The sequence below is a fragment of the Sceloporus undulatus genome, chromosome 4 (genome assembly GCF_019175285.1).
Source record: "Sceloporus undulatus isolate JIND9_A2432 ecotype Alabama chromosome 4, SceUnd_v1.1, whole genome shotgun sequence".
Taxonomy (NCBI): domain Eukaryota; kingdom Metazoa; phylum Chordata; class Lepidosauria; order Squamata; family Phrynosomatidae; genus Sceloporus; species Sceloporus undulatus.
Window position 1 is genome coordinate 249,708,578 of NC_056525.1, and position 13,835 is coordinate 249,722,412.

The 13,835-nt window shown below is 46.8% G+C and overlaps 2 protein-coding genes across 2 annotated transcripts in view; one reads left to right on the top strand and one right to left on the bottom strand.

Annotated features, from left to right (window-relative positions):
- Positions 1-6: 6 nt before the first annotated feature.
- Positions 7-4,997, bottom strand: LOC121929737. Its single transcript, XM_042465601.1, has 3 exons — positions 4,542-4,997; positions 1,776-2,821; positions 7-637 (listed from the first exon to the last, which is right to left on the bottom strand). Exons 1-3 carry the CDS (start codon positions 4,753-4,755, stop codon positions 128-130), a joined length of 1,770 nt encoding a protein of 589 aa, XP_042321535.1. The 5' UTR covers positions 4,756-4,997; the 3' UTR covers positions 7-127.
- A 1,843-nt stretch (positions 4,998-6,840) lies between these two features.
- The window catches only part of PPP1R16A (protein phosphatase 1 regulatory subunit 16A), a 64,813-nt gene continuing 57,818 nt past the window's right edge, over positions 6,841-13,835 (top strand). Inside the window, exon 1 of the mRNA XM_042465602.1 lies at positions 6,841-6,951. The gene's annotated coding sequence lies outside the window, so the exon portion shown is untranslated. The remainder of the gene's footprint in view (positions 6,952-13,835) is intronic.

A 13,835-nucleotide genomic window follows, 5' to 3' on the forward strand; every position in this document is an offset into this window, starting at 1 on the left:
TCTTATGATAATTTTTATTAAAAACTTTTCTACATACACTAAAAGTCTCCAAATTCTTTCCCTTCCCCTTCTTCCACCTCTTTGGTGGCCTATCTCTTGGGACCCTCAACCTTGTGAGCCCCAGAGCCTAGCGGATCCCTCTCAGTCTGTCCATGAAACTGGGACGCTTCCTCGCCCGCAGACTCTCTTTCCCCTTGGGGTCCTCCCAGGTCCTGCTTTCCCCATGCTTCTTTCTCTCCTCTTCCTTCTCTTCACCATTTTTCTCCTTGGGGTGAGACTTATGGGCCCTGGTGCTGCTGGAGCAATGACCCCGCTTGGGGTCCCTGCCCGCCTTGGGTCCCCGGCCTCTTCTCTTCTCCACCTCTCTTCTCTCCAAGTCTCTCTGCCTGGTGGACTCAAAGGCCCTCTCTTGCTCGGCCATCTTGGCCTCCCGAAGAGTCCGCCGCTCAAAAGCCTCCACAATTCGGGAGATGCGGTTCTCTGACTGTAACCGGAGTGACACTTCAGCGGCCGAAGGGTCAGGCCTGGTCTTGTCGGTGACCAGCCTGGTGCCAGGTCTCTGTTCCTCACAGAAGAGGCAGGTGCAGGTGGCGGGCGAAGTGCTGGCATCCTCACAGGGCAGGATCTGTGCCACTGGCTACGGAGAAGAGGAAGAAGGGGGAAGACATAAGATACAAGGCTTGTGGGCACCACCAGCCCCAGATGCTGGGCCCCATGGCCAGGAAAGGGATGCCTTGTCCAGGTTTCAACACCCTTCGTTTGGTGAAGGCTGCTGCACCTCAGACCCTTCAACATTTCACAGACAAAAAGTGCCCCTTGTGGTCTCTCCCAACTCTATGATTTTATGATTCTCCAAGACTGAGAGTGGTCTTGCTTACAATCCCACAATGAGTAGAGGAAGGAAAAGTGAGCAAGGGAATGTGAACACAGCAAATAGAAAAGGATGTCTAAATGGGAATGATTTTCATTGTGTCACTCTCTGCAATGCTAAAAAGGATTTGGGTACTGCAGGAGAATTCATAGAGTTGTAGAGTTGGAAGAGACCCCAAGGGCCATCCAATCCAACCCTATTTTGCCATGCAGAAAATCACAGTCAAAGCCCTCCCTGCGACAGATGGCCATCCAGCCTCTGCTTAAAGACCTCCAAGGAAGGAGACTCCACTACACTCCGAGGAAGGTGTGTTCCACTGTTGAACAGCCCCTACTGTCCTAATGTTGAGGTGCAATCTCTTTTCTTGGAGCTTGCATCCATTACTCCTGGTCCTAGTCTCTAGAGCAGCAGAAAACAAGCTTGCTCCCTCCTCAATATGACATCCCTTCAAGCATTTAAACAGGAGTATCATATCACCTCTTAACCTTCTCTTCTCCAGGCTAAACATCCCCAGCTCCCTGAGTCTTTCCTCATAGGACTTCATGGTTTCCAGACCCTTCACCATTTTGGTGATTCTCTTTTGGGCACACTTCAATTTGTCAACATCCTTTCTGAATTGTGATGCCCAGAACTGGACACAGTATTATTCCAGATGAGGCTTGACCAGAGCAGAATAGAGTGGTATTGGTACTTCCTTTGATCTAGAGACTATATTTCTGTTGATGCAGCCAAAACTACATTGTCCTTTCTAGCTGCCGCATCACACTGTTGACACATGATCTGTTTAGGAGGAGAGGATTCTTCTTTGGAGGGCAATGCTCTCCTTTTGCCACTGCCACCCACAACTGGCATGGGCATGACAACTCCCCCACCGCATTGTGTTGCCTCCCCTCTGGCTCCTCACCTGATGGCAGTGAGGGGTCTCTCCTAGATGGGTCTCCCATACGTGTCTGGTTTCAGCAACGGGGTCCAACCTTCGGGAGGCCCTGGCGTCTCCTGCTCTGCCCCAGAGATCCCCTTCCTTCAGACCCTGTGGGGCATAAACAGGGCACCATGCCTGTGCTTCTGGGTTGAGCTGGTGTCGGATGCTGTGCCTCTGCTGTCTCCAGTGGTCTGGGCCTCGGGGCCGTTCCACTGGTGTCTGCTCCAGCCAGTGCTGGACTTTGGAAAGTCGGTCTGAGATCTGTTGCCTGAAGGAGGAAGGTGGTGTCCTTTCCTTCTGGTGGGGGTCACTCAGACCCCCTTGGTCCTCCTCTTGCAAGGTGGTCCAGCAGTTCTCATAAGGAGGGGTGGGCTGGTTCTGATTAAATGCTTGGCACGCCCGGCAACGTTGAACGTGGCTGATCCGACACCGGGGCAAGATCCTGGCAGAGCTGCTCACAGTTGTGGAGGGCCGGCTGCCTTCCTGCTTTGAGAGTGGACCCTCCAAAGCCCTCCCTTTACCTGTAAGACTGTGCCAAGGGTGCCACAGACCTGCATCTTGGCACACGGCAGGGGGGTCGCACATCTCTCGGGAACTCCGGGGGTACTCTGCCACTGTGTCTCCACTTCCATCGGTTACCCAGCCATGTGTCCGTCTCATACTTGCTTCGTCGGGGCTTGCGTGTCCCTTTCCATTATGTCTCCGGTGAACATCCCTCTCTTCATGAGCACCTTCCGTGTTTTCGTAGGTGTCGGACCGCTGGGCCGTGTCACTTCCCCAGACTCTGAGCTTCTCGGAGAAAAAAGAATCCAGCTTTTCTGCGGTGTTTCGGTTGATCAGGGAGGGCCTCTCGATGCTGGCTCCTGGGGCTGGGTCTCCATGCAGACGTGGCAGTGTGTGACGGTCCTCCAGATAGTTCCCTTCTGAACGTTTGTAACCACGATGGTGTCCTTGGAGGTTGGCATACTCCTTCTTGCTGTGCCAGCTTGACTTTCCGAGGCTGCCGTCTCGGATCGCCCGGGAGAGATCTACAAGTAAACAAATAACAGACAGATTTTTCTTTAAAAAAATAATATTTATTAATTTCAAAACAGCAAATAAAAACTTTTAAAAGGATACAAATGCAGACACATATACTAAACACACTACTAGACATATATTAAGCACAATAGAAATTATTCAATACACTTACACATACAAAAATATCTCATAAAAATATGACCTCGCATCTTCTTCCCCATTCAAACCATTCAAGTCCTTACATCTTCTTTCTTCCCCATCTCTCCTTCCTTACCCTACCTTCTTATACCTTCTTTTATTTCGCCTAACACCATCTTCCCCATCCCATCTAAAAACCTTCTATTTTCTCATTCTCTGTCTTTTCCATCATCTTTCAATTCTTTCCAAGATCATCCCATTCCACCTCTTCTTGCAGTCTCCATCACTTACTCTTGCCCTCACAATTTACTACATCCTCCTTCACTCTTCCTACTCCTTCAGCATACTACAACCTTCACTCTAATAGCTTACTCTTCCTTCATTCCATCTTTCTTTTAATTCATTCATTCTGGCTTCTTTCTTTGTTCCTCTTTGGTAATTCCTACTAAATATTTAATTAACCTCCGTTCTCAAACTGTTCAATAGTACATCAATTCCATACTTCCAAGCATCCTCTCTTTGTTTATTTAATCCTTCACTCTCACATTCCAGTTTTAGTTTTCCATTGCTATCCTCCTCAATTTCTCTAAAGCAAGAAAAAGAAGATAACTTAAAATATAATATAGTTATTGTCGTGGGGGAGAGGCTTGCGCACCCTAATGAAGCTGTGAGCTATGCTGGCAGTGGTATAATAGCCACCTATGGGGCCTCCCATGCCAGACAGGTCACAACCGAAGGGTCTGACCAAGAGCGCCAAAGGGCAAGATGGGCTCTCTAGCCTTATGGCCACCATCCTAGGAGAAGGAAAACTCTGATCCCAAACCCGGGCAGATGGTGCTCGTCTAACCCTGCAAGGTCAACCATCTGAGAGAAGGAAACTCTAATCAAATCTATGACCCGAGGACCTCGCTGCCACTGTCCATGCTTGTCAAGGCTTCAGCAGACGAACCTCTGGTTTAAAGGGTGAGGCCAGTTCTGTGCACGCTGCGCTCCACCAGAAAAATACATTGCACAGGCTCGAAGGACACATCCACGCTGCAGCCTTCTTCGAAAGCTCACGCCGAATGAGCCTCGAAGAGAAACGACAACGCAGAAAGAACCGCAACCTGGAAACATCACCCAAGGAGACTTTCTGCTGTGCTTTCTGCAACCGGGCCTGTTTATCCCAAATTGGCCTTTTTAGTCACCAACGCGCTGATTGTACAAAGGGCGGGATCATGAGTCCTTCCTGAATCTTCGTTCGCGAAGCAAAGCCAGAGAGAGAATATATAATATTTTGTATTCCTAGATTATTAGATTATTTATAATACCAGCCCCTATTTGATAACACATATTCTATATCGTAATAGTGATCATCTCCTACTTTACCATATTATCTCACTTTTGTACCAGATGCTGTATCATTGGTTTACATTCACTAATGACCTTTTCTTCAGGAAGTCTTTGGGTAAGTTTGTCAAGTTCACACATTCCATATAGTTGATAAAGCCAGCCTTCTTCATTTAATGAAGAAGAATAAATAACAGAAAGATTTGAGAAACCTTTCCAGAACATGGACCAAAATGCCACTCATGGTTTTCTGTGGCTCACCCGCAATGATGGATGCTGTCGAAATCGCATGATCTCCGGACCGCCTGCTGCCGCCATTGTTGACGTAGTCAGGGTCTGTCTCCCAGTCATCGTCCACTGCGTTGGCCCCAAGCTGAGGACCCTGCCTGACCCCATCCAGCCTACGGTGGTCCTGCTTGTGCTTGCAGGCATTGGGAGACCTATGCGTCCCACTCATGTACCCAGACTGGGCCATGTGGGAAGACTTGAGAAAACCTGATGCTCAGCAAAGAGGAAATAGCAACACTTGGCTAGTGGAGAGCTGAAGAACATGGCCTTAACCCTAGCAAGGGACTGGGTTCTGGCCACTGTGATGTCAGCGCAGGATCATGCATGATGCTTTCCAGCATCTTCCACAGCACCAGGCTTCCATTCTAAGATCTAGGAGTCTTAATGGACCACAGGCTAAACGTCAATTGGCAATGTGATGCAACACCTAAGAAAGCCAATGAGCTTCTTGGCTGCATCAATAGGAGTATAGTGTCCAGATCAAGGGAAGTAATAGTCCCACTCTGTTCTGCTTTGGTCAGTCCTCACAGGGAATCTTGTGTCCGGTTTTGGGCCCCACATTTCAAAAAGGATGTGGCCAAGCTAGAGCAGGTCCAGAGGATGTCAACCAAAATGGTGAAGGGTCAGGAAACTACCAAGCTTTATGAGTAGCAGTTTAGGGGGTTGGGTATAATGACCAGCTTGGGTATGCTGGCCTTGACCTATGAAGTCCTATATGGATTGGGTCCAGACTGTCTGAAATGCCAGATCATAAAATCATAGAGCTGGAAGAGAACTCAAGGGCCATATAGTCCGACACCATTCTGCCATGCAGGAACTCACAATCAAGGTATCCCCATTGACAGATGGCCATCTAGCCTCTGTTTAAAGGCCTCCAAAGGAGATTCCACCAGACTCCAAGGCAACGTTGTTGAACAGCTCTAATGTTTAGATGAAATTTCTTTTCCTCTAGTTTGCATCCATTGCTCCGTGTCCTTTTTTTCTCTGGAGCAGCAGAAAACAAGCTTGCTTCCTCCTCAACCTTCTCTTCTCCAGGCTGAACATACCCAACACCCTAAGTCTCTCCTCATAGGGATTCATGGTTTGCAGACCCTGCACCATTTTGATCACCCTCCTTTTGACACGCTACAGTTCTCAATGTCCTTTTTGAATTGTTTTGCCCAGAACTGGACACAGGATTATTCCAAGTGGGGCCTGACCAAAGCAGAATAAAGTGGCACTATTACGTCCCTCCATCTAGACACTAGTCTTCTATTGACGCAGCCTAAAGCCTTAAAAAGTGATTTAGCCTAAATTGCAAAATGTTCCTTTGGCAACTCTGGATTCAAAACCATCAAACAGCTAGGAACCCCATTGTTTCTGACCTTCCTGGAAAGTCAACTCCAACTGCCACGAGACAATTTGCCCCATTCATGTGCCCACATTGGCCATTCCCAGTTTGGTCCAGTTAAATTTGGTTGCATCAGTTAAAGCACTCTCAAACTGTTTTCATTCTGCAATGCAGATGCAGCCTAAGCATGCGTCCAGACTGCTGAACGAAAGCAATTTGACACCACTTTAACCGCCAAAGCTCTATGCTTCCAGAGTCCAGGGATTTGTAGTTTTGTGAGCTATTTAGCCTCCTCTGACCTAGAGCTCCGGTGCCTCGCCAAACTACGAATCCCAGGCTCCTATAAGACAGAGCCAAGGCAGTTAAAGCAGTGTCAAACTGCATTAATTCTGCAGTGTGGAAGTAGCCTAAGAGTGCATCCACACTACAAAATGAAAGCAGTTTGACACCACTTTAGCTCTGCCCTAAAAAGTCCTGGGATTTGTAGTTTGGTGAGGCATTCAACTTGGTCTGTCAAAGAGTTCGACAAACAACAAATCCCAGGATCCTGTAGGACAGAGCCACCGCAGCTATAATAATAGCAATAATAATAATATAATCATATTATAATTATAAATATTATATTTATTTGCTAAATAAATACAACTAAAACGGTGTCAAAGTCATATATATATATATAATATTTATATTATATTTATATTATATATAAGTATTATAGAAATATATAATAAACATTATATATATATATAGACACACACACACACACACACACATATATATATATATATATATACACACAGACATACATATATATACAGCTAAAGCGGTGTCGAAGTGCTTCCATTCCCCAGTGTGGATATACAGTATACCTTTAAATCCTTCCTCTGGGGAGGATTAACGCTCTGCCTCACTCAACATGGCGGTGGGCAGGGGGCGCCTCACTTCCGGTCTGGGCCGGAAGTGTGGCCGGTTGCCATGGCGGCGAGTCTGGGCCTAGTGGGAAAGGCGAGGCGAGGCTCGATTAAGGCGGCGGAGAGGCCGGGAGGAGAGAAAGTGAGTGGCCGGGGGAAGTGGGTCTGGGGGAGGCACGGCGTGGGTCTGGGGAGGGGGCTCCCTTTGTGGGAGGAGCCAGAGAGGGTCACGTGATTTCCCCCCATAGAGTGGCATGGAGTTCCCGGGGCGGAGTGGGTCACGTGACCTCGCCAAGGATATGGAGGGGGGTCCTGGAAAAGGTTATTTGGTGCAAAACTTGAGGGAGCTTTTTATTTTGGACTACAACTCCCATCCTGGCTGGGGATTGTGGGAGTTGCAGTCCCCAAAGGCAAGGTCCCCCCCTTAAACTTTGGGGGGCTGTTGTCTGGGTCAGTGGCTTGCAAGCCTGGAAAATATAGGGGTCAGCAAGGTGCAGAGCTTGGAAAAGTTACTTTTAGGGGGGGCTGCAGGTCCCAGGAGGGTGAGTGGCTTTATTGGGCTAAAAAGTAACTTTTCCACAGGCTCAGATGGAGGGGATTCTGGAAAAGTAACTTTTCCACTGTTGAGCTAAAAAGTAACTTTCCACAGGGTCCAGGGAAGGGGATTCTGGGAGCTGTTGTGCTGAAAAGTAACTGTTTCACAGGCTAGATGGGGGGGCTACAGATCTTAGGAAAGTTACTTTTTGGTTGTGGGGATTCTGGGATCTGTAAACCCAAAAAAGTAACTTTTCTGTTCTGTTATCTTTTTCCTGGTCGTACTTCGCCATCGTTTTCCTTGCAATAGATCAAGAGTTACTCTGTATTTCCAATCCGTTCTCTTTTGGTAAATTATTGACTCCCCCCAATTTATTGTCCCTTTCCTGCTTTCCCCCCTTTTAGAGCGATTATTCTCACTCTTCCTTTCTGTGTAAATTTACAATGCTTTATAAATAAAGGTTAATAATAATAAATAATAATATTACTATTTCATAAAGAACAAATAATACCTTTACTTATACCTTCTTACTATCGTTATACTCGAATTACCTATTTATGTATATACACAGCTTTATAGTACATTAAAATGTTAATTATTTTTCCTTGGCTTCCTCCATAGTGTCGTTACTTTCCCCGTTTCTCTTCATACGGTTGATTTGTCTTTCCGTTCTCTATCAAAAGAGTGACTTTTAAAAGCCCCTGGGAAAGTCTGTGGGTCACTTGGTACAGATTTGTGGAAAGTATGTGGTTCCTTCAGCAGATCCCAGTCAATGGGAGCAGGACCCCAGAGTTTGGGAAAGTTCCTTTTTTGCCCCACAGGTTGGCTCTGGAGATGATTTACAACCAAGAAAATGCACAAAAGCGCATCCGTTTTGGAGACGCACAGCATTCTCCTCTTTGCTGGGTTTTGCGACAGGGAGAAATGGCAGCCTGTGCGCCTCAGTCCCAGGCAAAGAACAATGAGTACTTAATGAGCCCTGGATTCCTGAAAGGGTAGTTTGCTCGGTGTGGCTGTTTGTACTGAGCACTGATGCTGGAAAGACCAGTTTCCCCAAATGCTTTCATCTCAGTCTCTGGACCACAGCCTTCTTTCTAGGCTCCTCTTATCAATCCCTCCCAAGGTTAGTTCTGCTGGGCATTTTCCTTGTTCCTTGGGCACAAGAAACCCACTTGGCTTCAGGCTTAGAGAGCAACCTTCCCTTTCCTTCCCTTGAGCTTTCTGCTTCTTCTTTGGCAATTGATGGTGCCAGAGCATCGCATTCAGACATAACAACAAGCAGGGGTTTCTAAATCTTGTATTCCCAACTCTCCGCAGTTCATATAGATGCCTTCAAAAGTATTCGCAAATCACACCCCACTGGTTTTTATACATTTTCTTTGTTTAACTTTTTGTCCCACAGTGAAAAACATTTCACCTCTTCAGTGCTGAGTATCTTGTGTACATCAAGTGGCAACAATGCTAACGAAATCTATCTCAGTTCAAGGTTTTAGAGCAACAAAATGTAGGAATGTCAATGCGCTTGTATGAATAAATCTGCAAAGCATTGTATTTCCACAGCAGCCATTCACTATGCCTTAAAATGGGTGGTATTCAGCCTCATGGATTCCTCCTGACTAGGATACTTGGTCTTCCTTACTCATCTCTTCTCAGTCTGAGGAATATTCTTGTGTTAAATTCCATAGTGCTGTTTAGACTGATGTTCCTTTCCCCAAAACCTCCCCTCGATGGACAAGTGTCTAGCCTCCATGACAAGGAGATATGGGGCAAGAGATGTCCCCCCCCCCCGCTTCTCATAATGTTGGCATTTGTGGTGACCCAGTGAAATTGGCAGGAGATCCAGAACATTCGCAAAGATACTTCTTAACACAATGCATTATTGCTGGCCACAATATGTTGTTATGGCCACAAACCTAAATGGCATAAAAAGAGATCTAGAGACACTGACTCAGTTTAGGCTGAGGTCTATACTGATAGTGATGACAAGTAAATCTCAGCATTGAAAGAAGGCATTCAGAGCCATAGTGATGTTCTCCTTCCACTCCTGCTAAGCTGGATGGGACCCTTTGGGACCACCTTTTATCCAAAACCACTTGCTGCCACTGTTAGTCTGGAATGTCAGGATGGAAACAGATCTTGTAGCAGCTGGGCAAAAGTCATAGCATTAGCTGAGGAAGTAGGCTAAGCCTACGAAAGTTTATGCTACAGCTTCCTTTGCTCAGAATTCAAAGACATAGTGGTGTTAGTCTGAACAATCTTAGAATAATAGAGTTGGAAGAGACCCCAAGGAGCATCCAGTCTAACCTTCTTCTGCCATGCAGGAAGACACAGCCATAGCAACCTCAGCAGATGGCCATCCAGGCTCTGTTTAAAAACCTCCAAAGGAGGAGACTCCACTTCAATCTCCAAAGCAGCATCTTCAACTGTCAGCTTTGGGAAAAGGAGAGAAAGGTCCTCTAAATGGTTCCAGAGGAGGCACCTTAAACGTTCTGCAATGATTACGGTATTTCTCTCCCCTGCCCCAAAAGACTTGTGGCCCGGCTCTTCATCTGAGGTCCTTTGACCATCCTCTGCAGTTGATCAGAAGTGGAGGAATGGGGCATCTGTCCAGATACTCAGCTCTTCCTCTTTTCAGCCATTGCCTCAATATGGGGCTTTGCGAGATTGGTGTATACACTGCTGGCAGTTCTTGGTGTGAGTGAGCTAAAGGCTTAAACTGGGATTTTTTTTCTTTGTGCTGCTTTTGAGTCTTGCCAGTTGCCCCTCTGCAAAGCCTTATTGAGGAATCCCTTTTCTTGGTTTTCTGCTGCTTCCTCCTCCTCCATCTTCTCCTTCTGCTGCCAATTCTGTTTGGACTGATTATACTCCAGAGAACTCACACAGATAGTTTTGGCATAAACGGCTGTCTCAGCCCTTTCCCAGCCACTTGGCAATGGAAGCAGCAGCCCTGCCCTCTTAGCAAACCAGCCCCTTACAAACATGACAGCCGTTGTTGGGTGTTGTACCAAGCCATTTCCTCCCCTGCTTCTCTCCTCTCTGTAAATATTTCATCTCTCCAGTGGCCCTTCCCTCCAAACTAGATTTTGGTGCCATGCCCCCCTTTTCCCTCTGTACCTGGGTGTCCTGGTCTGGGGGCTGTTGTTACCAGGGACCACTTCCCCCCTGCGCACACCACCCCTCCATACTCCCAGTCCACATGCTGATGCCGAGCTGCTTGGAGGGAACTCAAAGAATTAAGATTGGTTTATGCCCAAAAGAACTCCTTCTACCAGAGTAGCATCTTCCAAGAAGGAAAAAAACATGATGGATGGATAATTGGAGCACAACTGCACACCTCCCTGGGGCCAGATAAAAGATGGATTGTGCCCATTCATAGGCAGGTTTTGGTGGGTCCTCCCTGGAGAATATGAGGGAGCAGGAAGATCAAACAGGAAAAAAAGTTTGCCTCTCCTGGCTGTTGTTGCATAGTAATGTGTGTACTTTGGAGGTAAAAGTGTTCTTCCGTGAGTATGTTTGCCACCACGGTAAAAGGCTTGGAATTCATGGACTCTTAGAGGACTTTCAAATGTCATTTTTTAAAGCTCTGTGATGCAAATCATCTCACTCACTCATTCCAGGTTTGTTATTTGCACTATGAAACTGCATCAGAACCCATCTCTGCAAATTGGGTTGTTCACATGTGCAGCCATTCAAATTAAGATGGAGTCAAGATGTGAATGCATTCGAACTAACATGGAGCCAAGACGCGAATGCAAAGGAGCCAAGACGTGAATGCATTCTGAACACGTTCAAGGCATGCAGTGTTTTATCTCGGGTCTGTTCACATCAGTTATTCACACTAGCGATGATGCAGATCTTTTTTTAAAACTCGGGGAAACCCAATATCGATTATCCCAGATTAAGTGGAGTCCACCCACGAAACATAATTGAGTGCATTCGGTATGTGTATGAACAACAGAAATCCTATACAGATTCATCCTGGATTATTTTCACAGTGTGAATAACTCTTCAGAGTTGGAAAGGATCTCAAGGCTCATCCAGTCCAACCCTCTTCTGCCATGCAGGAAGACACCATCCAAGCCCTCCCTGCAACAGATAGCCATCCAGTCTCTCTTTAAAGACCACTAAAGAAGGAGGGCCCACCACCTTCCAGGGCAGTCTGTTCCATTCTTCAGCAGCTCTTACTCTCAGGAAGCTCTTTCTAATTTTTAGACGGAATCTTCTTTTTATTACTTCCACATTTACATCAGATCTCCCCTCTTAGCCCCACTTTATTACTTAGTTCAGAGTCACACATTCCCACTCATCTCTTATCTTTATCCTTCCCTATTATCATTTATTTATGATGTACTGCCTCTATGTATTCATAAAAATAAATCTATACAGAAAGCATAGGCACGTATCTTCTTTTAGTTAACGTCAAGTATAGTATTTCCCATCGCCATGTACAGATGGGAGAGATGGACAGTGAAGGAAGCAGATAAAAAGAAAATCAACTTATTTGAGATATTTGGTGCTGAAGAAGAGTGCTGAGGATACTGTGGAAAGCCAAACAGACAAACAGATGGGCCCTAGAACAAATCAAGCCTGAAATCTCCATGGAAGCCAAGATGACCAAATTGAGGCTGTCATACTTTGGCCACATCATGAGAAGGAATAAATTATTAGAAAATAAGATACAGTGCGTCCTTGGTATATGCGGGGGATCCGTTCCGGACACCCCCGCGTATACCAAAATCCACGTATACCAAAATCCACCCCCGCGTATACCAAAATCCAAGTCCCGTTGTCCCAAATGGCGGCGCGCGTGCACGCGCGCCGCCATTGTGGACAACTTCCCTCCCTCCTCTCTCCTCCCCCCAACTCTTTCCCTCCCTCCCACCCTCCTCACTACCCTTTTGTCGCTGGTGCCGCGTCGCTGCTGCCGCCGCCACCACCTCAGCCAGAGCCGGGGGGAAGGCCGGGTGGGGTTTTTGGAGGCCAAGAAGCCTCCAGCCTGCCACCCGGGCCTTCTGCGGCGGCGGCAGCGGAGCACTAGCTCCGCCCCCGGCATGCGGCCCCGCCCCCGGAGGGTAGAAACTCCACCCTGGCACGCGGCCCCGCCCCCGGAGGGTGGAAGCTCCACCCCCTGGCTTCGGCCCCCCAGTTGTCTGAGGGACAGCAACCCGGCCCCCGGCTCAAACCCCTGATCTAGATATTGAACCTTAACACACCGCCACCGCTGCCTCCTTTTTTTCCTGTTAAAGTTGACTCCCAGACTTGAGACTTGACTTGGAAGTATCTTGCAAGGATTTGAGACTTGACTTGAGACTTGGAGTAAAAGACTTGAATACATCACTGCAGGACTCCATGTGAGCTCTGACCAAAGCAGAATGGAGTGGCACTATTACTTCCCTTGATGTAGACACTACACTCCTGTTGATGCAGCCTAGAATGACAATTGCCTTTATTAGCTGTCAGCATTGTTAAAATATATTTCTAAATTGTATTGAAAATGTTCAGATGTGTCAATGGTTAACTAAGGTTTAAAATGGTTCCTGTTGCAGGCCAGAAAGCCTAGGCCTGGAAGAACAAGTCTTCAAGGACATGTGCTGAGACATAATATAAACAAATGTATTATTGTTATGATCTTGTGTAGTATGGTGACTACATGGGAAAGAGGTGTGTCCACTTGGTGGGAAGGTTGAGAATTCAACCATCCCAAAGATCCTTTTTCTCTAACAAGCATCAGAAGAGACTGGTCCAGCCTCTTCCTCATCATTTCCATACCCCTGCCTTTCCTATCCTGAGCTTCTTAATCTTTAGGCAGAAAGAAGCACTTTGCCAACACTGAAATCTATCTCCTTCCTACACCTTATCCATAGCCTGTGAACATAAGACTTCCTCTGTCTGTCAATGCAAGGCTTCCTCTGTGAATGCAAGACTTCTTCTATGCATGCTTCCTCTGTCATCTGCCTTATCTGCATCTCCTGAGATCCAGTGGTCTTCTACTAGGCTTTACCCAATACATCTGCTGGACCTTTCTGTCCTGTAAGGTCTTGAGCAGCAATGCCAAATACCATGTGCTTGGGGCCAGTCCTATCCCAAATGCTGGCTGGGTGCTTCTGGGAGTCATCATGCAACACCTCTGATGGATACCTGCCTGGGAATCCTGTTTTGAATGTGGGTTCAAAGTACACTTTGAGAGAGCTGGATTCTTCTTCATCTCTTTTTGAGTCCAGACTCTTCATATTGAATGCCTGCCCCCCCCCCCCAGAAGAAAATCCAACTGAGCAGTCTTCCCTTGTTTCATAGTCCCTCTTGTTTGGAAATTGTCTTCCTGTATCCACTCTGTTGAGCTCTTCCTTCAGGAAAGATCTTGGTGGTGAAACATTTCTCCTCCTTAAGTCTTTCCGACATATGAATGTTCACTAGTCTTCCCACAATTTCTTTTTCTTTAGGTATTCCCTCTTCCCACCCTCCTTTCCTTTCCCTGCAACAAACCATTTAGC

Coding starts and splice junctions, on each gene's coding strand:
- LOC121929737 (XM_042465601.1), bottom strand. CDS start 4,755: ATGGCCCAGTCTGGGTACATGAGTGGGACGCATAGGTCTCCCAATGCC. Junction 2,822..4,541: donor GACAGCATCCATCATTGCGG/GTGAGCCACAGA, acceptor GTTTACTTGTAG/ATCTCTCCCGGGCGATCCGA. Junction 638..1,775: donor AGACCCCTCACTGCCATCAG/GTGAGGAGCCAG, acceptor TCTTCTCCGTAG/CCAGTGGCACAGATCCTGCC.